At 33.3% G+C, this 24,151-nt stretch overlaps 1 protein-coding gene across 1 annotated transcript; it reads left to right on the top strand.

Annotated features, from left to right (window-relative positions):
• Window positions 1-5,054: 5,054 nt before the first annotated feature.
• On the top strand, window positions 5,055-22,046 carry LOC7489422 (protein REDUCED CHLOROPLAST COVERAGE 2). Its single transcript, XM_002325076.4, has 23 exons — window positions 5,055-5,756; window positions 6,200-6,261; window positions 6,662-6,754; window positions 11,709-11,781; window positions 11,919-12,239; window positions 12,341-12,405; window positions 12,500-12,631; window positions 12,729-12,770; window positions 12,862-13,386; window positions 13,472-13,629; window positions 13,910-14,432; window positions 14,635-14,697; window positions 14,787-14,888; window positions 15,034-15,354; window positions 15,446-15,538; window positions 15,613-15,714; window positions 15,807-15,911; window positions 17,110-17,243; window positions 17,840-18,023; window positions 18,813-18,944; window positions 19,033-19,145; window positions 19,287-19,365; window positions 19,467-22,046. Exons 1-23 carry the CDS (start codon window positions 5,687-5,689, stop codon window positions 21,594-21,596), a joined length of 5,622 nt encoding a protein of 1,873 aa, XP_002325112.4. The 5' UTR covers window positions 5,055-5,686; the 3' UTR covers window positions 21,597-22,046.
• The last annotated feature ends 2,105 nt before the right edge of the window (window positions 22,047-24,151 follow it).

The raw sequence follows: 24,151 nt of genomic DNA, 5'->3' as shown, positions 1-24,151 counted from the left end.
GGCGCAGCCATGGTAAGTTGTTACTGCTTGCCAACGTTGAGGTGACCACAACCAGGAAAACTAGCAGTGCTGGTGACGTCGTTTATTGAGTTGCAACCATTAAATAGATTATTTTTTTTTATTTCAAAGGTGGATTATGACTAGATCTGAAAAATCCAACCAAATTTAACCGGAACAGTAACTAGAGATACTTATTTAAAAGAAATCTTGAGAGAAATTTTAGGAAAATAACTTTGTGCATGAATTTAAATCGTAATTAACATCAATAATAACTAAAACATGCAATAAACAACTATAATTGTTTAACAATGACTTTAAAATCATTATTGGGTTTCTTAAAACACATACATGCAGCGGAAACAATAAATTAATTTTTTTTTAGAGTCTCAAGATCATGTTAGACTAATTTAGAGTTGTTTAAAGTTTATACGAAGATTACCTGAAAATCATATGTTTATTTTGGCTTTGAATAATTGTTTCAAGACTAGGTTGTCGCAAATCACAAGTCGTTCAAGTGTCTGAATAATGTGTTTTTTACCAACAGAATTACCGATGTATAGTTAAATATTTATTAGTTTTTGAAGATTGTTTGTAATTTTATCGATAATTAAAACTGAAATTTTTTTAGAACTCCTAAAATTTTCCAAAACTCCACTAAATCTATCTAACAAAATTTCATTTTATTAGTAATTTTATTTGTAATTATCAGTGGCAAGGAGCTATAACTTTTTTCCAACTCTCTAGAATATTTTGAGGGGCTTAGTCTATCAATAATTTAATCTGTAATTTTCAGTGGCAAAGTCCTATAATATTTTTCTAACTTTCTAAGTGACTTAGTTTGTTGATAATTCTATCTTTAATTTTCAGTGGAAAAGTCCTATAATTCTTTTTCAACTCTCTAAAAAAATTTTAGGGACTTAATCCATTGGTAATTCTATAGATATTTTATATTTTATCTGTATTTTCATTGGTATAAAACAATAACTTTTTCCCCAATATTTTTGTATTCAATATCTATAAAACTTGTAAATACAATAAAATCACAACACGGTAAAACCAATTATGTTCAATAACATAATAATAAAATCACAACAATAAACGTTCCAAATGTGTTAATAATAGTTCATTGTAAAGCAACAACATATGTAAAAATTACATTAAAGTCAATTTCACTACACATTAATATTTTACAAATAAAATTAGCTTGAAATACTTTTCACCAGAATTATCCTCTTCTTCTTTAATTTCATCATCATCATGTCTATTATAATCTTCTTCAATGAATTGAAGCTCGTCGATCTTATCATCTTCATCGACTTTTATATGTCTATTGGTTCTTAATATATCATTTAACTCCTTAGCATTAACATCAATAGAAATATCCTTAGCTACATGAAAAATAGATTTTCTTCTAAATCGGTAAATAGAACAGCTTAATATGGATCAACTAACTCATCTAGCTGAAAAACATCATCTCTCGCGGTTACTTCATCGTTACCATCTTGAACAACTTGGATACACCTCTAGGTTTGGTTTTCACAACGGATAACCAATCAACCTTAGAGCAATCCTTTCTGAAGGAAGAAGTGTATGTGTAATAAACTTGTTGGCATTGCTTGATAAAAACAAAGACATCATTGTGTTGTGAAGTCTAACCTTTGTATTAATTTCTACCAAACTATGGTGAAGATTTACTATGATTCCTCTATCAATGGTATCAAATCAATATCATTTGAATAAAAAGACTTATTATGCTTGTTATGATATTGCGATTCAATCACCTCTTTTAACTTTCCATAATAAACAACTTCAAACTCAATAAAAGTTGATCTCTTAACACAAATTTTATTATTATAGGTTTTTCTACCCTAACCACACTCTTCAATATAAAAGACATTCATTATGAAATACCTGTTATAGCACTTGATCTTTATTTCACGACCCAAACATGGTAAATTTAAACTATTACTAGCATTCCTTTCTATTTGATAAAATTGTTACAAGATTACAACCATCAACAGTTAAAGAGAAAGGTGTAAAGAGAAAGGTGTAATGAAATTGAGTATTATGAGAGTTAAGAATTATTAAGTACTGCTTACATGTGTTTTGAACCATGTGGAAAATTATTCATCTTGTAATTGGAAAATTTAAGATTCAGTCAGATGTGAATTTTGAGAAAGTAAAAATTAACAATGTTGCCTTGATGAATTATTCAATCTATTAGTTTATCAGCGTTTGAGAGAAGTTATTTAAAAATAACAACATGTTAATATTGTACTAACTGAATAAAAGGTCTTAATTCATTGCAATTAAATAGCACATAATTATAAGTATATCTAAATTTGATTTTTGTCAAGTGTCTTCTCGTCATTGCAATTTTTGATAAAGGTCATCCAAGATAGGAAAATATTGACAAATTCTCACTCGAATACACTTTCCTAACATTATCATGTCTTGAAATGCGGTTGATTCTTGTTCTCAAGTGAGGCCCAAAATGCTATTAGATAAATGTTGAGATCTCTTCAACAATATAAGTATCGCATATCGAAGCCTCAACATACACCTTGTTTTTAACTTTTTTCTTAAGGTTGAACAAGTATCTATCTGGAATTAAATAAATGTTTTAAATTAAATAAAAAAAGAGAAATTTAATTAGGATGCATGCGTAATCATTAACCTCTCAAATGGATACATTCATCTATATTGGATAAGGCCTCCAAATGTTTCCTTAAACGATAAATATATGGGTAGATACTTCATTGAGTTGAAGAATGATAGAGGGAATATCATCTTAAGTTTGCAGATTGTCTGTATGATATTGATTCTAAGCTTCTCTATGTGTTAAGTATGTAACTTATTATAGCATATATCTCTAAAAAAGTGATTGATCTCCATGAGTATCTCATATCCTTTTTGGTAATAAATCCTGGTAAGCAAGTGGAATGAGTATTTTTATAAACATGTGGCAGTCATGACTCTTCATTTCAGAAAATCTGTCATCCTTCAAATTCATCAATCTAGATATGTTTAAAGCATATCCATCAGGAAAACACAGACTCTTAAGTCATTGGTAGACTAGTAATTATGCATTCTTATCTAAGGCAAAGCAGATTTTAGGCTTTGTGACCCACATATCCCATCATAAATCAACTTCATATTCTTACGATGACAAAACAAAGGTATATCAATTCTAGCCTTCATGTTGTCCTTTGTCTTCCCCTTAATGTTTTTCACCCTATTAATTTTTTTTTTCAAACATGTTCTTTTCAATATGCATGACATTTAGATTATAGTGGAGAAAATTAATCTTTCAATAAAGAATCTCCTAAAAAATACTTTGTTTTACCTAATTTTGGATCACACTAAAACCAAGAAACTTCTGCTTATTGGATTGAAAACCAAACAAAATGCCCTTATATTGCGAAACCACATCATATAATTCTTCACCCAACAGCACCAACGATGCAACATTCTTTTTCAACTCTACTTACAAAGAAATCATTTCTATTCTTTCTATAAAAGTGATCGGTTGGCAAGAACCTACAGTGACAATCAAAAAAGGAAAGAACAATTGTTTTTTTCATAAAGAAAATAATATAATCTCAACAACTTTAATTAATAACCAATCTTAATAGAGTATTGACTATGAACATTTAGAAACAATGTTTTGATGCAATATAAATCTCATAATTATAACAACTCTATAATTTCTCTTGCAAAATATTTTTATCTTAAAGACTTTATATTTACTTTAGATTCATTAATCAAATATTTAATGAATATTAAAGATAAATAAAGCTTTTATTAAAATTAAATATGTTTACACGAATAAAGTCAATGTCACGTGTAACCAACCGATTAGTTACAGGATAATATCTATACTAACAACTCAAACATAAAAAATCAACCAAACCACTAAATTTAGCCATCACTAGGTAAATTTATTATTTACCTAGTGACTAAAGATATTTATGAACTTTGTTCATATCAAAGTTGTATGAAAATTGATTGTTAAAAATGGTTGATGTCTATCATTCGTTGTAATGTCTGGTATTATCATTGGTGAAGTGGTTAGAAATAACCAATAGTTGAGAAAGGAGGCTCAAATTATTGGCTAGGAATGTGGTGCCAACCCTAGATATAAGTGTACTGTGCTTGCAGAGAATCTGTCAATAAAACATTTAAAATTTTACGAGCATGGGCGGTGCACAACACCATGTTTTGACTTCTTAGAACTCAAAAACGTATCTAGGTGTGTGCTGCACGAGTTGGATAGCCCACTACAATGGTAAGAATATAGTTGTTTGTACCATGACCCATACAACAACGTACAAAGCAAAAGGTGTGTTATCGTTTGTTCAAAAACCGAAATTACCATAATTCTTTTTTTTTATAAAAGAACCATCAACTTATTAGTGAGATTTACATCGGAAAGTCTTGTTAAGTTTCTCTATGTAAGGATTTGTAAACGTATTAATTGATATTAATTCAAACCCAAGTTACTATATTAGAGATCTGTCATCATAAATAAATTTCTTTTTTTTCTGTTTTAACATCGTATACAAATAATTAATTATCACTTGTCATTTCCAGCTGTATGTGACAATACAGTCATCATATGACCAACACACACACAAAAAATTCATGGTAAAACATCTAATGCCTTTAATTTCACTAGCTAGAATATATACGTCCCCTTTCACCTTATCTCCTGCTTGGTCGTGGACAGCTTCAACATGTAGCATACAGTGGTTCTTAATTATACACATGAAATACGTACAGCCAATATCGTGCCAGCATGTGAAATCTAGTGCTTAGAATATGACGACAACCCTACAAATTGGTATTTTGTTTCAAACTTTACAGTGACAAACTTGCACATCTAGAAAGATGTAAGAAGGGTAGTGATGATAGAGGCAGTAAGGGATAGAGGGAAAGGGAAGCGATGAGGGGAGTAAAAAGGAAAGAGAAAAATGAGAGGCCTCAAATTATTTGCCTTGTGTTCTTATGTGCTTGTGTACAAGAAAGGGCTTGGCTTACCTTATCCTATCCGCCTCTCAAACACACTTCCACACCGTCTCTCTCTCTCTCTCTCTTTCAATATCCTCTTCCAAAAGCAGTCTCTCTCTTTCTCTCTTTCCCTCATATTCTCCTTAACTCTTGTCTCAAGTTTTCTTTCACTTACCACTATATATTATTATGCTCAACAACAATATCACTACACAAACTTCAATTCACGAATTCCCTCCCTTTTAGCCACTCTGTCCTCACCCTTTTCCTTGCCATGTAAAGGCTGTTTCTTTCTTGTACAGTTAACTGGTTACGCATACTACTCGTTATACGAGTCTTTTCTCTCTTTATCCCTCTATTAATTCCAAAAAAAAAAAACAAAAAACACTTCAAATGACCTAAAAGTATTTTCATTTTTATATCAAAGATTCTTGCACTGTTGCATTATTATTTTGTTTTCTTCGTGCTTCCTGTGTCTTTGCTCCGCATATATATTTGTTTCTTGCTTGGTTTTGTTTATAGCAATTCCACGAAAGATTCTGTAAACTTATTCTACATGCAGAGAAAATTAGTCGATAAATTCAATTTGGGATATAGTTTTTATCGTTAATTGAAGGACTAGTTCTTGCAAACCAATATTCGCAACAGAGTTCTTATCTTTTATTTATTCACAACAATGGCTCCCAGAACTGGAAAGGCCAAGCCTCATAAAGCAAAAGGAGAGAAGAAGAAGAAGGAAGAAAAAGGTCATTTAATTTCTCTCATATTCATTGCATCAATCATTATATTATTTTCTTCTCCTTTTCTATAGTTTCCTTTATATATATAATATTACATATTCTTTTTTTTTTATTCTTAAAAGTGAAAACACAACTATTGTTTGGTTGTCTTTATCTGATTATTGAGTTATTATTAGACCATACAAAAGATCGAAATGTACGGTTCAAAAAATTTCTCTTCCATTTTCTCACCACCCCTGCACCCAATTGGACCCTTCAGTTTGTTTAGGTACAACGTACGTACACATACTTTTTTGGGGGGAAAAAATTATACATACAGATGTAATAAGGGCGGGCCTCTGTCTATCTGTGTGTGTGTTCATATGATATGAATGCAAGTAGTGAATTGGTGTAATTTTTTTGCAAGAATGCTGAATTTGGGTCTTGTTGATTTTGTATGAAACGTATAGTGTTGCCTACAGTCATTGAAGCCACCGTTGAAACGCCAGACGACTCTCAAGTGACTCTCAAGGTAATGTAATAAGTTAGTGTTTAGCATTTGTGGTAATATATGTTGTTTGTATTTGAAAATGTATAAAAATAAAAAAAAAATCAAATTTATTTTTAATATCATTATATTTCAAACAAAAAAAAGTTTGTTTTTTTTATAAATATAATCACGCCGACAAACGGGATCTAATTTTCCTGAATAGCATAATTAGTAGTCCCTCCGTGTCAGTAACCATTCTTAACATAGGCATAAATTTAACGTTGTTGGTAGGTACTTATTTCTTTACTCCTGCGTTATATTTTCCTTTTCTTTTTTCTTCGGGCAAGGAAACTCTACTGTCAGATGATGAGCTGCATTTTTATTGGCTTATGTGTGGTGTGCTTGATTTATTTTTTTATTTTTTTGTTGCATGTATTTGTAGGGCATCTCTACGGACAGGATCTTAGATGTAAGAAAGCTTCTTGGGGTGCATGTCGAGACGTGCCATTTGACCAATTTCTCCTTATCTCACGAGGTAACTTAACTGGTCCTTTTTGAACTACTTTTTTAGGAGTTATCAATGGGTCTCTTTAATTTTCCGCACTGGGAGCAACACAGTGTGTGTTCTGGGCGTGGTCCATTGTACTCGGTTCAAGTTCATTTAAGAGCCTAACGCATGGGAGGTGGGGTTGATAGCTTGGGGGTATGGACCGGTTTGATTTTTAATTTTCGGAATTACAAATAAAATAACTTTTTTTCTGTAAGAAATCACTTTCAAAGTACGTCTAAGAAGATAAAGATATTAAAAACATTTTACTAGCTTTGTTTTTATAGTTTTGACAAAAAAAATCCTGAGAAAAAAAATACCAGAAAAAGAGAAGAAAATGTAAAGAAATTAAAGCCCCCCACCTTGGTATTTTTGAGTGAGGTGGGTCATGCATGTAATTGCGCTCTTTAATTACATGTTCAAAATTTAACGTTTGCATTCATTCAGAAATTGTTTCGTATCGTGAGGGTAAATCCAATTATATTGTGCATTTTCTGGACAAGAAAAAATCACTTATTGTCTTCTGATCTGTTGCTTTGCCAGGAACACAAATGAATTCATTTGTTTTTATATTTTAAAAGTATTTTTTATAAATATTTTTAAATAAAAATACTTTAAAAAATAATTATTATAGCATCTTAAATGCAACGACCTTAGCTTAGACGGCCGAATATTTGAGCACAAGCAGCAACATAAGAACTTCAGTCATCATTTATTCAACACAGTGTGCTAGTTTCATCATAAGATATTGCCAGATTGGTAGGCACTGCCTACCTGAAGTACTGTTTAACCTAACGCCCACCCAACTTGCAGCTTATCATAGTTAGAAACAAAGAGGGCGAAGAACAAAGAACAAAGTACTTCGAACTGTCCCATTTTTCCTTTCTCAATCTGATAGGATGGCAACTCTTCCTTTCCTTGTTGTTTTTTGTTTTTGTTTTTGATAGGGTATGATCATTCATTTCTTTCTTTATGAATTTTGCAAGGATACTTTCCGTGAGAAAGAATGGGAAAGTCATCAATTAATTAACCTTTTGTTTTGCTTATGAATTATACAATTAATTAATTAATTAATTAATTAGTTGTTGTTTCTATTAATATCACACCACCACAAATTCACTCATCTATACTTATAATTAGAATTATATATTGTTTTAGAGATAAAAGATATAGTTAATTAGAACAGTACTTGCATGACAACTAAATCTTAATTATTTTTAAATATATGGTCACTACTCACTAGTGCTTTATTTTTCTCATGCACGCCTTCACGACGAAGGCTGCACACCCGCATACATAGGCTGCTAGCTCGATGCACACTGATCTAGACTTCCTTTTACTAGCTAGTAACTAAATAAGTTGACACAACGTACAGTGATAGAATTCTTTTATTTTTTAAGTTTTACAGCTTTAAATTTATATATATATATATATATATATATATATATATATATATATATAAGTCTAAATTACAGTCTGAAACTATGAAAAAAATCTGAGTTCTTAGTCCTGAAAAAAACTTGTGAAACCAATATTATTATTTCTTAATCTTAATCTTTCTACTCAAAAAATAGTAATTATATAAAAACTTAAACTAACTCTTTCTAATCAACATATTTAAATAGAAAAAATCTAAACAGAATATACTTTGATTCCTAAAAAAATTAAAATTTTATAATTTAACTAGAAAATTCTAACTAGGAAAAAAATAAAATTGCAGACAGCTTCTACTTAATTATTTCTATCTTGATTATGGTCAATTCTGATCCAATAGTTATAATCGGTTATGATTAATGATCAAACTTATACATAACCAATTTTTTAAAAAAAATTCTTTGCATATGATCAATTTCATGATCAATTAATTTATAATTGAATCTGTTAAATGTTCACGTCATAGGTATTAACAAGATATATATTTAAAGGAAACTTTCTTAAATATTCTAAGTCATTACTTTAACTTAATATATATTCAAGTACAACCAACTAGATATAAAAAAAAATAACTAAAATGGATAGAAAGCAAATTCATCATAGCCATACATATATTTTTTTTTATTCATTACTATAGTGAAATGATGGTTTTACATTTCACCAAAAAAATCACGTCTTTGTTTTGGGGATATTTTAGTCTTTTTATATGGCTTATTGATCATTTAATAATTTAACGGGGTATTTATGTATTTTTCATAATTTTTAAATAGTTAAATTACTTAATTACTTTTAATTTTTTTAAAACAAAATGGTTGGCTAGGGGTATTTTTGCCCTTTTCTTTTTCTTTGTACAATTAAAAACAATCTTTGCCCTTGCACTCAAAGAGAGATGAACAATTGACCAAAGTGTACTTAATACTTTTCAAATAGGTTTTACGGTGAATCCTAGATCCAGGAGGTAATTTGGTTATTTTCTCTTGAAATGTTAATTTTTTTATTCAATAAGTTTATTGACACGTGATAAGTGTGTGTCGGTGTATGGCAAGTGTTGCGCCTTTTAGACGGTGTGTGCAGAGCCTCCCGATACTCGAATAAACCCTTTCTTTGTCTCATTTGATGCGGTGTTGCGTTCACTTTTACCATGTGCGGCGTGTGTGGTCATAAGTATGGTGGTTTATTGCTAGTTGACCTTTATTTTATTTTTTTCATTCTTTTCTCTCTCCTCCCAAAAAAAAATGCAAGTTTGCCCTCTTTTTGTTTGCTTTTTCAATTTCATTCCCTATTCTTTTGATTTTTAATTTTTCTTTTTAATCCTTTTATAGAAGTTTTATTTGTTTTCAATTTAGTTCTTCAATTTCAATTTGAAATATTTTATTTTTTCCCATTCGATCTTTATTATTTTGATTTATGATATTTTTTCTTGGCCCTTTTATGAAAAAAAAATTATTTTCAATTTAGTCCTCAATTCTAATTTGTCATAAATAATATTTTTCAATTTTTTTATTCTTCTTTTAATTTCTTTTTTTTTCCTTTGCTTTTTTGTCAAGATTTTAGTAGTTTTCAATTACATCCTTCAATCCAAGTTTTTTTTCCTATTTTGGTACTCATAGTTTTTTTTTTTTGGTTAAATTTTTCTTTATTTTCAATTTAACCCTTTGATCAAGGAATTGTTTATGGCTTCTAATTTAATTTTATTTTTTATTCTTACCCTCATTATTTTAATTGCTATATTTTATTTTAAATCCTTCCATTTAATTGGTTTTTTCTCCTGATTTCATCATTCAGCATTTGATTTGATAAGGGTATGACTTCTTGGTTTTCTGATGTACGGTGCTTCTGGTGTGATGACTTATGTCATAGGTTTTTAAATTTATCTATAACATAGCTTTCAAACTCAACCCGAAGGTCAACGTAGGGCAAAATACATGTCACATGTTAAGTGGGTTGACCCGAGTTAGGTTGTTTGACCCGGGTCAACTCCTTTTTTATAAGCATATAAAAATAACATCATTTAAAAAAAAAAAAGATCAAAGGGTTTTTAGTAGATTTGTCCAAGGCTAATTAGGTTGCAGGTCATCTCAATTTTTTTAACTAGATCAGATAAAGTCAATCCTCCTCTATTTTTGTTAGAACTGGTCCAGTCAAGACCCCGAATCACCTTAATCACAAGTCAAACTGTTGAGTCGGGTCAAGTTGGGTTTGAAATAGGTCATCTATCAGGTTATTTTAATCTCAATACCAGGGCTAAAGGTTTTGAAAGTTAACTCAAGTTTGCTCGGCTCTTATTACCTAACTTACATGTTTCTCACGCAGTTTCGGGATTGCTCGAGTCAGGTTTTTTTTTTTATCTAATTACATGCTTCCTGAAGTTTTTTTCTGAGGTTATTGTAGTCATTTTTTTATTAAAAAAACAAACTCATTTACCATCATTGTCAAATTTTTTTATCACTCATTAAAATAAAACCAACTTATTCAACCCGTTCAAGGCTATAATTTGGGGCTCATTATTTTTATTTCTTTTCCTTTTGTTATTTTTTTATTTTCAAGTTACCCTCCTATCAAAGAATTGTTTCCAACCTCTAATTTATTTTTTTATTTTGATTGTCACCCTCATTCTTTTAATTGCTTTTTAAAAAAACTTTCATGTTATTGGTTTTTTTTCTCCAACTTCATCCTTCAACATTTGATTTGTTGAAGAATAGACTTCTCTATTTTTTTCATGTATGATGCTTCTATTCTAATAACTCGTGTCACAAGTCTTAAAAGTTATCTATCACATACTTTTCAAGCCAAACCCAAGGATCAGCCCGTAACAAGTCCTAAGTCACGAGTTAGGTTGGTTGGCTTGGATTAACCCAGATCAACTCTTTTTTAATTTATAAAATGTAAGAATAACATTATTTTTTTTTATAAAAAATGAAAAAAAATTCATTTGGTTTTGGATAGATTTTCTCATGGCTAATTGGTTTGTTGAGACTATAATTTGGGTTATTAGATTTTTATTCTTTCTTTAAAACGTACTTGTGATGTCTAAACATCATACAAAAAAAATTAGTTTAGACTTATAACATAGCGCAAGCCCTTGTCTAGTTTCTAAAACTAGAAGACATTTTTCTTTCAACATATGATAAAATTCTATTATGTATTAGATAGTGAAATTGCTTTTGTTTTTAGATGATTTTTAAAAGTGCTTTTCTCTTTAAAAAAATATTAATTTAATATTTTTTTTAATATTTTTTAATTTTAATGTATTAATATTAAAAATATAAAAATTAATTATTTTAATATATTCTCAGATAAAAAATACTTTACCGAAATAGCTAAGACACTTTGCATGTATTAGATTCAGCCTTCATGATGTTCATCACCTACATGTAGCGATAGCATTTCTCTTTCGATCAGTTATAAAATATTACTGCCACTTTTCGAAACAGTAGAGAATAGTGTCATAAGCAATAATAGGAGTGCTAACAGCAGTTTTCCTAAACTTATCGACTCCTACTCACAGGTACGGGGACCCAGACTCAAGGATTCGGTGGACATCATCTCTCTCAAACCCTGCCACCTCACCATTATCGAAGGTAAGCCCTCAAATTAACGGTCAGAAATTCAGCATTCACTCTATCTCGCTATACACCACCAACAGAGAACCTCTACCCAAAAACCCCCCAATTTCTTATTTTGTTTTGCTTAACGAGAATTCAAATTTCTGTTGCAGAGGACTACACAGAAGATCTTTCCATAGCTCACATTCGCCGTCTCCTCGACATCGTCGCCTGCACCACCTCATTTGGGGCCTCCTCCACTTCTCCGACCAAACCAGCGGGTCGAATCGGAAATTCAAAGGAGTCCGGTTCAAAAGAGATCTCTTCCACCGAGACAAGAGGAGATAACAAGAAAAGCGTGAGCAAGAGCGGGAATGATGATTGTACGGACGCGATGGAGAAAGCCGATGCGGAGGTTTCCATGTGTCCGCCACCGCGGCTTGGCCAGTTTTATGACTTCTTTTCTTTCTCGCACCTCACGCCGCCGGTTCAATGTCAGCTTTCATTTTCATTATAATCAAAATAACTAACTATAATTATTCTGAAAAATTCCGAGTTTTTAATATCATTTTTTTAAAAAACTGTTTGCTTTCAGATATCAGGAGATCAAATCGGTCTTTCGTTGAAGATAAAACGGAAGATGATTACTTCCAGATAGACGTGAGAGTTTTTTTTTTTTTTTCATGAACAATTTTATTTTTAGTGGTTTTGGTTTCTTAATCAAGGAATATATTTGGAATTGGAAAAATTGCAGGTTAGGGTTTGCAGTGGGAAGCCAATGAAAATTGTGGCTTCGCGAAAAGGATTTTATCCAGCTGGAAAACGCCTTCTTCTTTGCCACTCTTTGGTTAGTTTGTTGCAGCAGATTAGCAGAGTTTTTGATGCTGTAAGTTTTGAATCTAAATTGACATGTCGGTTTTTTTTTTTTAACTATAAAAGTCAGTCTCTGGTGATGTTTGTAAAGCTATAATTTTTTGTTGTAGGCATACAAAGCTCTTATGAAAGCTTTCACTGAGCATAATAAAGTAAGCCTTAGCTTCTCTCTAGCCCTTGGCTGTTAGTCTACAAGAGTAGCATGATTGTTAATTGTATATTTTGTGTTCGTTACTGTTTCAGTTTGGTAATCTTCCTTATGGATTTCGAGAGAACACGTGGGTTGTTCCACCGGTTGTTGCTGATAATCCGTCTGGTTTTCCACCACTTCCTGTGGAGGATGAGAATTGGGGAGGTAATGGAGGAGGACATGGAAAAGATGGGAAACATGATTACAGGCCATGGGCGAAGCAGTTTGCGATTCTGGCAGCAATGCCTTGTAAAACATCAGAAGAGAGGCAAATCCGGGACAGGAAAGCCTTTCTACTTCATAGTTTATTTGTCGACATTTCTGTTTTCAAAGCTGTTGCAGCAATCAAGCATATCGTTGAAAGTAATCAGTGCTTTTTAAGTGATCTTGGGAAGTCGGTTTTGCACGAGGAAAGAGTTGGAGATTTAATTATTATTGTTATGAGAGATGCGTCTGATGCTAGCACCAAGTTGGATTGTAAAAATGATGGGTGTCTGGTTCTTGGAGTGTCACAGGAAGAGCTTGCTCAGAGAAATTTACTTAAGGGCATAACTGCCGATGAAAGTGCAACTGTTCATGTGAGTGAACTAATTGCTGCATTTGCTCATAATATTTGATTGAAGCAGGTGTATGAGTTGCTGAAGTGGACTTTTGATCTTGTAGGATACTCCCACTTTAGGTGTTGTGGTTGTTCAACATTGTGGCTTCACAGCTGTTGTTAAAGTTTCTTCTGAGGTGAACTGGGAGGGGAATCGTATTCCCCAGGACATTTCCATAGAGGATCAGACAGAAGGAGGCGCCAATGCCTTAAATGTTAATAGGTAAGTTCATTTTAAATGCTTTTTAGCTCATGAGCGAATATGTAGTTATCCATGAAATAGCACTAATGAACTGCTTATTTGTTGAAATCCTCTTAAATCAGATCACATATTCTCTTAACTCTTCTCCGGTTCTTAATAACACTCGCATTTCAGCATGCAATATGCTCAAACAGACACACTATTTAGAGAAATTATCGCATCGGTGGCTTATAATGTAATACGTTGCTTCATATGGGCATCCTCAGATGTTGATTGTCATTTTCTTTAAATTACTTTGCAGCTTGAGAATGCTATTGCATAATTCATCTACGCCTCAATCATCTAGTACCCCCCAACGACTACAGGGTGGAGATCATGAAAGTTTACGCTCTGCCAGGTCTTTGGTGCGGAAAATACTAGAGGATAGTTTGTTGAAGCTGCAGGAAGAATCCAGTAGATGCACGAAGTCTATCAGATGGGAGCTAGGAGCATGTTGGATTCAACACTTGCAAAATCAGGCTTCAGGGAAAGCTGAGGCTAAGAAAACTGAAGAAACTAAGCCTGAGCCTGCTGTCAAGGGGCTTGGAAAGCAAGGTGCATTACTACGGGAAATAAAGAAGAAAACAGATGTCAGAACCAGCAAAACTGAAGAGGGAAAAGATGTTTCTTCTGGTACCAACCTTGACACGAGCAAGAAATCTGATAGCACTAATCAGAAAGAATCGGAGAAAATGGATGAGAAAATGGAAGTCATGTGGAAAAAGCTGCTTCCCGAAGCAGCATATCTGCGACTTAAAGAATCAGAAACCGGTCTTCATCTGAAGGTTTGTTTGTTACTTTCAAAGAGTCTTGACCTCTCCACATTTTCTTGCTTATACTTGATGCTAAAGATTTCACATTCATTATCTATAATTAATTCCAGTGATAATTGTTTACTCTATGTTGTAGAGAAGGGAGCCCCAGTATTCTGAATTTATTATCTGTCATCTTCAGATTCATATTTGCTGTGGTTGTGTTTTTTTGCAGACACCTGATGAGTTGATTGAAATGGCACATAAATACTATGCTGACATTGCTCTTCCAAAACTGGTTAGTTTTTTTTATAATCGACATTTGTTTTTTAACCCTAAGACGTTTTGGTGTTAATACATATGGTTTGTGTGACTTCAATTTTTTAGGTGGCAGATTTTGGCTCCCTAGAACTTTCCCCAGTTGATGGAAGAACATTGACAGATTTTATGCATACTCGGGGTTTGCAGATGTGCTCTCTGGGGCGTGTGGTAATTTCTCTGTTGTGAAAGTTGTCTTTCTTGTTATTTTCCAATCCAAAAAAGAAATTTTTTTGTTAATGCTATCAGATTTAACTGGGATATATAGCTGGATTTGGAAGATTTATTTTTTTTTCCTTTCCTTCTATCACTGTAGGTTGAACTTGCAGACAAGCTCCCTCATGTCCAATCACTCTGTATACATGAAATGATTGTCCGAGCCTTCAAACACATATTACAAGCTGTTGTTGCATCAGTTAACAATGTTGCTGACTTGGCTGCTTGCATTGCATCATGTCTAAATATATTGTTAGGAACGCCTTCAACTGAAAATGAAGACTCGGATATTATAAATGATGAGAAACTAAAGTGGAAGTGGGTGGAAACCTTCCTTGCAAAGAGGTTTGGGTGGCGGTGGAAGCATGAGAACTGCCAGGATCTAAGAAAGTTTGCCATTCTTCGTGGGCTGTCCCACAAGGTCTGAAAATCTTACCCTTCTGCTACTGCTTGAGAAGCATCACCATGTGTATAATCCATCTAAGTTTACAAGTCAAGTCATCTTTTGTCAGGTTGGCCTTGAGCTTCTTCCTAGGGACTATGATATGGACAATGCATCTCCTTTCAAGAAGTCTGATATTATAAGCATGGTCCCTGTATACAAGGTAAAGATACTAGTTATTCAGTTTAGAAATTCCCAATTTTTTTTGTGATAGCTGACCATATACTTCTCCTACAGCATGTTGCATGTTCATCTGCGGATGGACGTACACTGCTAGAATCATCCAAAACTTCCTTAGATAAGGGTAAATTGGAGGATGCTGTTAACTATGGAACTAAGGTAAAATTTTACTTTTCTTGCAGAGATGACTTCTTACTTATCAATTTATAAAACCAGTAATGTTAACACATATGTCATATTGAATTTTGAAGGCACTGTTGAAACTCGTGTCAGTCTGTGGCCCTTTCCATCGAATGACTGCAGGAGCATATAGTCTTTTGGCTGTAGTGCTCTACCATACTGGGGATTTTAATCAGGTATGTGGTTTAATATGATCTAGCATTTCTATACATCTACTGCATATCGTGCAATAAGTATAGCATGTATCTAGTTGTTTGGACTTCGGAGAAACTCGAGCTAGTGGAATTTATAGTTAATTTCGTTTTTGTGTCTATTTTGAAATGATTCGAACAGCAATTTTCTCCTTTCTGAATCTTTTTGGGTTCTTTGTTTGTTGTTGTTGATATTACATGTTTAAGAATGAGCACTATTTTGCTCAAATTTGTTATATGTTGAAGATGATTATCTTGTCAGTCAGCTTTGCTGCAGGTAGCAAGGATATTTAATTTTATTTTCATAAACAAATGGATTAAGATGACAATAATAATAATAATAATAATAATAATAATAGGAGGATACCAATGAACTCCGAAAAAGAAGAATTTGTTGATAGTTAAGTTTGTTAAGAAACTAAATATATGTTTTGTTATCATAGATGCGTCACTTCGTGATGCCTGTCTTGACACAGTATTCTGAGTTCAGATTGAGAAAATGATCTGAGAGTTGCTGTGAGTCCCGAAGAGATTAGATATAAAACAGTTTGGAGTGTTTAAAGTACGTAAAAGAACTAGACTGCCATTCCATTCCTGAAGATTTGTTAGAATAATTTATGCTTTTTTGGGTTTGATGAGTTTCCTTTTTGTTATCATGAGGTTGGTTTATTTCGTTGTGCAATTACCAAAAACCAAGAACCTCTGAGTTCTGTCTCTCTGTCTTTTGGTCTGTAATTTTCTATCTATATTTATATACTGGTGTGGTTTGCCATGTTCTTTATTAGGTATTATTTGTTTTCTGTGAGAGTCGCAATTAGATTAAGGAAGAATTTATTCCCTTTCCTCTTTGCATTGATAATTCCAGCTTCTGTGGGGTGAATTCGAAACAGTAATATAAATACAGCAGACAATTTGCCTCACGTGAATAATATCCAAAAGGAGAAAACAATTCTTGTTCGAAATTCTTTTGTATCTTAAGTGCAATCTGAATCAGGTTAAGCAGCAGTTTCACATGTGAAGTAAAAGTTGTAAAGGGAGCAGTTCCATACCAAATAGAGCATGCTCTACTTATTTTGAAGGCTTACCTTCAATTTTGAGACGTACCATTATATGTATTCATGTATTTCTGCTTGATCTAATTTCTGTAGTGATTTTCAGTACTGACCTCCTCCACTTTATTTAGGCTACCATTTATCAACAAAAAGCGTTGGATATTAATGAGAGGGAGCTCGGACTTGATCATCCTGATACAATGAAAAGTTATGGGGATCTAGCTGTCTTCTACTACCGTCTTCAACACACAGAATTAGCCTTGAAGTACGTTTTCATATTTTCCTAACTAAATAATTTTCCTACATCATTCCGACCCCACAGTGGCTTCCTCTAGTTTTTTCATAGCTTTATATGGTGCTATGGACTACTTACTATATAGTGTTGTGCAATGAGTATTAACTTTTATGAGGTTCTTAGCTTGTCTAATTCAGGCGTTTCTCACTTTATTCGCTTAGAGGGCAATAGATAAAATACAAGTTAAAAGGCAAGAGCAACTTTTATCTATTTAAATCATGGAATGAAATAATTTTCGTCAATTCCTCGATTTTGTTATTTCGGGCTTCCATAGTTCCAGACTAGTTGAAATTAACCTTCTGATTGGAGGTTTCTGAAATGCTCTCATGAAAAGCTAAAACACCAACATTGAGAGTTGAGACAAAAAGCTTAAATTTTCCTGTCCCAAAGGGCGTCTTAGAAGGGAATCTTAGGAAATTTTCACAAACTGATGTGGAAAACAAAGAATCTGAAGCCACCCTTATGATAAGAAAATTACGTTGCTGGAGTGGGGCAGGCAGTTAGTCTATAAGAATCAAATACAGCTCATTCTTTCAGGAGTCATAACCAGCATTTTACTGTTCTAGGTATGTCAATCGTGCGCTGTATCTTTTGCATCTAACATGCGGGCCATCTCATCCAAATACTGCTGCCACATATATCAATGTTGCAATGATGGAAGAAGGATTAGGGAACGTGCATGTTGCTCTTAGATATCTTCATGAGGCTCTCAAGTGTAACCAGAGACTCCTTGGAGCGGATCATATACAGGTAAGTTATTTCCTTCCCCCTTCTCTCTATAAGATAACTTTCACAGTTAGGCTATTCCTACAACCTTCAATCAGAAGTACAAAATAGAAAATAGCAATTATAAACTACTAACTTAGAAATGCATAACCATCCTCTCCATTTTGATGGAGGATGTACTTTACGCACTAGTTTTTGTTGGCAAGTCAGCTAGTATTTATATTAGTTACTTCCTCATATTTGGCTGAATCCGAGTTTCATGGTTTGGTCAAGAAAATATTTGTTTTCTTTATACATCCGTAGATGCACAAGTTACTTCGCTCTTTCTTCGCAGATTCAGAGACAGCCTTCGCAATTTGAAATAATTAAAACCTAGAGAATGAGACAATGTTAAACTGATTCGGTAGTTGTGCTCAAAATGTTTTAAGGCTTTATTAGAGTTAACAATTCCAATGAAAGCTATTACCATAATTGAACTCATTATTCTCTCAGCTTTGATCTCCTTGGTTGATTTAGATATAGCTTTAGATGCAACCAAACTAAACAATAAAAAATTATAAGGTGGGACTACTGGAAGTGCTGATATTGGAGAGGCAGTAGTGGATCTATGACCAAAACTGGTGTGCTTGTTTGAAAAACCAATAAATTTCAAAAGGTAGGATTAATTTAGGCATTGAATGTACAAATTCAGAAATCCTGCTTCTTGAAGCTAACCACTCGACCTATGTGTGTCTGCATGTATGCACATGCCCACTTTTTATTGAAGGCAATAGCTTTTATCGTCATGTCCTAACACATTTATGGCTTCTCCAGACTGCTGCCAGCTACCATGCCATAGCAATCGCTCTATCATTGATGGAAGCTTACTCCTTAAGTGTTCAGCATGAGCAGACCACACTGCAAATACTGCAGGCCAAACTTGGATCTGAGGATCTACGGACACAGGTACCATGAAGTTTAATATTTCAACAGTGAAATCTCATATATTCCAGTGATTTTTGTTCCTTGGATCTGTAAACTTTGGCTTTTACAGGATGCAGCTGCGTGGCTTGAATATTTTGAGTCAAAGGCTCTGGAACAGCAAGAAGCTGCACGCAACGGTACTCCAAAGCCAGATGCCTCAATTTCCAGTAAAGGTCATTTAAGGTAACAATCAGCAGGCAGGCATTATGTGGTTTACATTGATCCATGTTAGCAAGTTTTTCTTTACCTTGACTTTGTACCTTGAATTCATTGATATCATGAGTTAACAACAACTAAATGAAATATTTTCTTGTATTGGGTCAGTGTATCAGACCTTTTGGATTATATAACACCGGATGCAGATATGAAAGCAAGAGAAGCTCAGAAGAAAGCTCGTGCAAAGGTCATAAACTCTTGTGCCTGAACGTTTTCACTTATGCTTCTGGTATTATTTTTTTTTCTCTTTGCTGAAATAATGGCTAAATTTTTCTTTTCATCATGCAGGTTAAAGGCAAACCAGGCCAGAATGAGGACACAGTCTCAGATGAATACCAAAAGGATGAAATTTTGTCACCCACTTATCCTGTTGCAGAGAACTCAAGTGATAAAGAAAACAAATCTGAAACACAATTCGTAGAGCCTAGGAATGATAAATCTGATTTAGGTCTTCCAGATGAATCATTATTGAAGAATGATGATATGACACTAGAGGACAACTCAGAAGAGGGATGGCAAGAAGCTGTTCCTAAAGGCCGTTCACCTACAAGTCGCAAATCTTCTGGTTCAAGGAGGCCAAGCCTAGCAAAATTAAATACTAACTTTATGAATGTACCTCAGTCATCAAGATTCCGAGGAAAACCTAGCAATTTTGCATCCCCTAAAACATCGCCAAATGATCCTGCTGCTTCCAATGCAATGACAGTTCCAGTTCGTAAAAAGTTTGTTAAGAGTGCCAGCTTCGGTCCAAAAGTAAATAACTCTGGCGCCTCAACTGGTGGAGCAGAGAAATCAAGTAATGCTAAATCAGCCCCAGCTACCCCTGCCTCAACTGAGCAAGCTGCCAAAGCAGCTCCAATGGCAAGTCCAATCAGTGTTCAGGCAGCTGGAAAAATGTTTTCCTATAAAGAAGTTGCTTTGGCTCCTCCTGGGACAATTGTGAAGGCAGTAGCAGAACAGTTGCCAAAAGGAAACCCTACAAAGGAACCAAGTCCTCAGGGAAGCCATGAGACAGCTGCAACTGATGTCAAATCAGAAGGGGTGACAGCATTAAAAGCTGTGGAGGTAGGAAAACTTCAGAAACCTGAAGGAGAGAGACAGCTTCCAGCTTCAGAGGGAATGAAAAGTCCTGTTGATCAAGAGAGAGAAACAGGAGGGGTTCTGGTGGCGACAGAGAAACTTGAAGAAATAAAATTTGCTGATGAGGATCACATAGATACAGAAGATGGAGGTGCTGAAATTAAAGTAGTTACTGTTAAAGATACTACCGCAGAAGCTGAAACTATTTCAGACTTGGGTCATGAGAATTTGGATACTTCCAAGGATTCAAATACCATGTCTTCCCCAACTGAAGTGCCTGATACAAGAGCATCAGATGGTTTCCCTTCAGCTTGCCCTGATCTGAAACCTCAATCTACTTCAATTGAAAAGGCTGGTTTGTTGGAAAAAGATTCTTCCAGCACAAATGAAAAGGTAGAAGATGAGAATACTCCAGATCTTTCTAATGACAATACAAATGCTAAGCTATTGTCAACTGGAGGAGTAAAGCAAGATGATGCGGAAACTGGTAAGGAGGCGACCAAGAAACTTTCTGCAGCTGCACCACCATTTAATCCATCCACAATTCCAGTTTTCAGCTCAGTTACTGTCCCAGGATTCAAAGATCACGGACTTCTTCCTCCACCTGTGAACATTCCTCCAATGCTTACTGTCAATCCTGTTCGTAGATCACCTCATCAATCAGCTACAGCTCGGGTTCCATATGGTCCGAGGTTGTCTGGTGGCTATAACAAATCTGGAAATCGGGTTCCACGTAACAAGCCGAGCTTCCACAACGGTGAGCATACAGGGGATGGGAATCATTTCAGCCCTCCTAGAATCATGAACCCACATGCAGCTGAATTTGTGCCTTGCCAACCTTGGGTTCCCAATGGCTATCCATTGCAACACAATGGCTATATGGCTACCACAAATGGTATGCCAGTATCTCCAAATGGCTATCCCATTTCCCCAACCAGCATTCCTGTGTCACCAAATGGATATCCAGCATCGTTGAATGGTATTGAAGTGACTCAAAATGGGTTTCCAGCCTCTCTAGTCGGTTCAGAAGAAACACCCACGTCAGTTTCTGTTGATGTTGGTGGTGAAAACAAGAGTGAGGCTGCAGCAGAAAATGGCACTGAAAATTCTGAGATTGAAGTAGGAGTTGAAAACCATTCAAGTGATTATGAAAATCAAAAATATCAAGAAGAAAACGTAAATCCTGAAATAGGAGAGAAGCCTGCAGAGGTCGCGGTGACTAGTGATACTGTTGTAGCAAAAGAAACTTGTGATAGCTTGCCAACTGAGGAGAAACCAAGCAAGTGTTGGGCAGATTACAGCGACAACGAAGCCGAGATCGTTGAGGTTGCAAGTTGAAAAAAGTTGTGAACTTTTCAGAGTTGGAAAGTGATCTGCTTGCAAAGAGGCTGTAGCAATGAAAGAGAGAAGAGAAGCAATAAGCAAGCAACAACTGAATGCCCCTGTAATGAGTGGGAAAGAGCATTGTTGCTGAGTCTGACATAGTCATCTATCTCGGGAATGTGTATATTTTCTGATACCGTTTGGTTTTATTGCAACGAGGGAGGAGAATCGGTGAACCAGCATGCAAAAGACATGCGATGATCATTGAAGGAACCCAGTTATATTTAGAGGCGAGCTCGTGTCATTTATTTTATTTTTTTTGGCTAATTTCCCCGTTATATCTTTTTGGTTGTTGTGAAATTCAAACACCATAACCTTGGAGGATTTATACTTTCCAGGTTGTATCTTAGGGATGGTACACTATCAAAGGTACGCAGAAATAAAGTCAAAAGTAACTTGCATGCATTACAATATCTTATGATTGATCTTACGGTTTGTTATGGCATTCAATGATCACAGTAGGATTCCTCAGAAGTGCATTGGATGAACAACTTGAATATTCAAATGTAATTGTTACCTTGCATTTGTACTGTGTAATGTTCCTATCCTGCCTGGTTAGGAATTGTTCTTAATGCAATGTATGTCTGAAATCTTGCAAATCTAGGCAACATTAACACCAAGTTAGTTTATGAATAAGATATTGAATCATTTGCCAAACATGTAAAGCTTATATATGTAGTTATGTATTCACGAAGTTACATGGAATCACCATCTTTGGTAAGTGAACAGGGCAGATTAAACTTAAAGAAACAGTCCCATTATAATTACAAGAAACTCTAAAATGTTATAACACTGTAGATTTTTGCACATATATAGGACCAAGAAACAATTCAATGTGTACTCATGTGAGAGTTTTTTTCATTTTGGTCATCATATTTTATTGTAGGCGATTTCATATTTTTGTGGCCCGAATAAAGTCCAGTTAATTTAAATTTATTGATGAAGTGCAAAGATGGAAAGAAAAAGAATAGAGTGGTAAAGGGGGGAGAGAGAGAGAGAGAGAGAGAATGGATGGTAATTTTAAAATTGGATCAAAAATCTTACTTCGTTATCTTACTTTATAAATTATAAACTTTTGGTTCATTAATATTTTAAAATTTTAATTTTAATATAAGATTTTGTTTTTATTTATTTTCAATTCTTGAGAAACGAGAGAAAAATTTAATGGATTTCAGTGATAAAAAGAAAAACTCTTAGTTGACATTAATTTAAGCCATGAAAAAAGTTAATTATGATGTCAAATGATTTTATTTGATAAGAAAAATTTATCCTAGATGTTTTTTTTTTTCTTACTTGAGATGGTAGATTTAAATTCGAGAAGTTTTTTGGGTTTAGGTTAATTTTGATTTTTTTCAATGAATTTTTGGATTTTTTTATGTCATATATGGGTTTATCAAGGTGTTTAAAATACTTTTCAGATATTTTAAATTAAAAATATATTAAAAATTAAGATTTTTAATAAAAAAAATATAGAGCTTACGACCCTTTGTAACTAAAAACTAAGCCAATGTACACTGCATCATCAATATTATTTTGTATAAAAGATTAAAGGGTTGTTCACCCTTTAATATTTTTTTTATAAAAAAGGGAAACCAGAAACATGTCACGGAGAAAAAAGGCTTGGCTCAAAAGCTAGGCCTCTTTCATGCCCTACCACTAGGTTTTTTATGGGCTAAACATGTGGATAAATCCAAGTGTATTTTAATTTTTTTTTAATTTATTATATTTTTAACCCTTTAAAATTAATATATATAAAATACTGTTTGTTTGTTTTTAAAAGGTTTTTTTTACTTGACTTAAAAAAAACACTTCTTGTTATCAAATTTTAACAAAATTAATCGTAGATTTGACAAGTTAATCTTAGTTAACTCGAGTTTTTTTTTTAATTGAATATTTTTATTTTCAATTTCATCCTTTAACATTAAGTTGATTAGGAATTGAATGTTGTAATTAATTTTTTTCAATTTACTTTTTATAGAGTTATCACAGTTTCATAATCCAGGTTTACTCAAATCGATATAATATGTTGTCATCTCAATACATTTATAAACAAATTTCATCCAATATATGTTAGATTTTAAATTCATGATTATTATTAATATTTTCTCTCACAAAACACTTTAACAAACACTTTAACGATACATGGATGTATTTTGTGTTAAAAAAAATTAATCTAACCAACTCTTTTGTATTTTTTTTTTATTATCATTCTATTAAAAAATAAGTTAATTCCAATAAACAAAGTTATCCAAGACAACCAGATTCATATATCTTAAAAGACATTTATCTTTTAATTTTTTAATTTAATTCAATGATTTTTTTTATATATTTATTATGATATATAATTCTTAATTTATATAATTAAATACATGCAGATATTTTTTGGTTTGCGATTATAATTTTTTCCTAGACTCCAAAAAATATGTTGTAAATGATTGCATACTTTTTCTCTTTTTTTTCATTGAAAATAAATTCTGCATGAAGGAAAACACAAGCCACATAGCTAATTA

The sequence above is a fragment of the Populus trichocarpa genome, chromosome 18, assembly GCF_000002775.5.
Source record: "Populus trichocarpa isolate Nisqually-1 chromosome 18, P.trichocarpa_v4.1, whole genome shotgun sequence".
In the NCBI taxonomy this organism is placed as follows: domain Eukaryota; kingdom Viridiplantae; phylum Streptophyta; class Magnoliopsida; order Malpighiales; family Salicaceae; genus Populus; species Populus trichocarpa.
Note: the sequence above shows the minus strand (reverse complement) of the source record. Positions and strands in the feature narration are given on the sequence as shown.